At 43.4% G+C, this 843-nt stretch overlaps 1 protein-coding gene across 1 annotated transcript; it reads left to right on the forward strand.

Annotated features, from left to right (window-relative positions):
- The first annotated feature begins 277 nt into the window (after positions 1–277).
- Positions 278–652, forward strand: LOC110445378. Its single transcript, XM_021489952.1, has one exon. The coding sequence runs from the start codon at positions 278–280 to the stop codon at positions 650–652; it is 375 nt and encodes a 124-aa protein (XP_021345627.1).
- Positions 653–843: the final 191 nt, after the last annotated feature.

The raw sequence follows: 843 nt of genomic DNA on the forward strand, positions 1-843 counted from the left end.
GTTCCCTACCAACAATCTGGCAGTCGAAATAATCCAGCAATTACAAAAGACGGATAACTCTATCACGTGCAAACCATGTGAAAAGAAAGGAAACTTGAAAAACCTAGCGAAATTCTGGTGTAAGCTTAACAACACTTACTTCTGTTCAACCTGCAAAATCAACATTCATGATTTGCTTCATGAAGAATGTGAACCGCAAGACATTTCTGAAATAAACGTGTCGGCTTTACTACAACAGAAGGCCTCAATCACTGGATGTGGGAAACACGAGGAGAAGATGGAATATTACTGTGAAGATCATCAAATTCTGGGATGCAGCAAATGCATCATCTTGGATCATCGAAAGTGTGAATCGGTGACGTCAGCAGAGGATTACCGGGACAAGTTGAGGAAAAGCTCTAAGATCGACGATCTGCTGGAGGAACTTCGTAAAAGCGCAGACGCCATGGAAATACTGATAATGGATGTTAGTGAGCAACTGAAAACCATGACACTAGATCAGGACACTGCGCTGCAAAGTTTGACCGACATACGCAAAAAGATCGACGAGCGGTTCGATGTTCTACAGAAAGATCTCACAGACAAACTGGTATCAGCTTTTAAAGAACAAAAGAAAACCTGGAGATATCGAAACAGCAATGTGAACGGCTGATGTTCTCTATACAGAACACGCTGACGTCATCCGAGGATGCAGCCTTAAGGGATGACACTGTTGGAACGATCTGTCTGTTCCAGAGAGGACAGGCGGAGGTCGAATCATGTAAGGAACTCATAAAGGAGTTGGAGAGGTCGTCTAGGTCTACCAGTATCAAACATGAATATGATTCGGACATACTCGCCGTC

Source organism: Mizuhopecten yessoensis, unplaced genomic scaffold (genome assembly GCF_002113885.1).
Source record: "Mizuhopecten yessoensis strain PY_sf001 unplaced genomic scaffold, ASM211388v2 scaffold2255, whole genome shotgun sequence".
NCBI classification, from domain to species: Eukaryota; Metazoa; Mollusca; class Bivalvia; order Pectinida; family Pectinidae; genus Mizuhopecten; species Mizuhopecten yessoensis.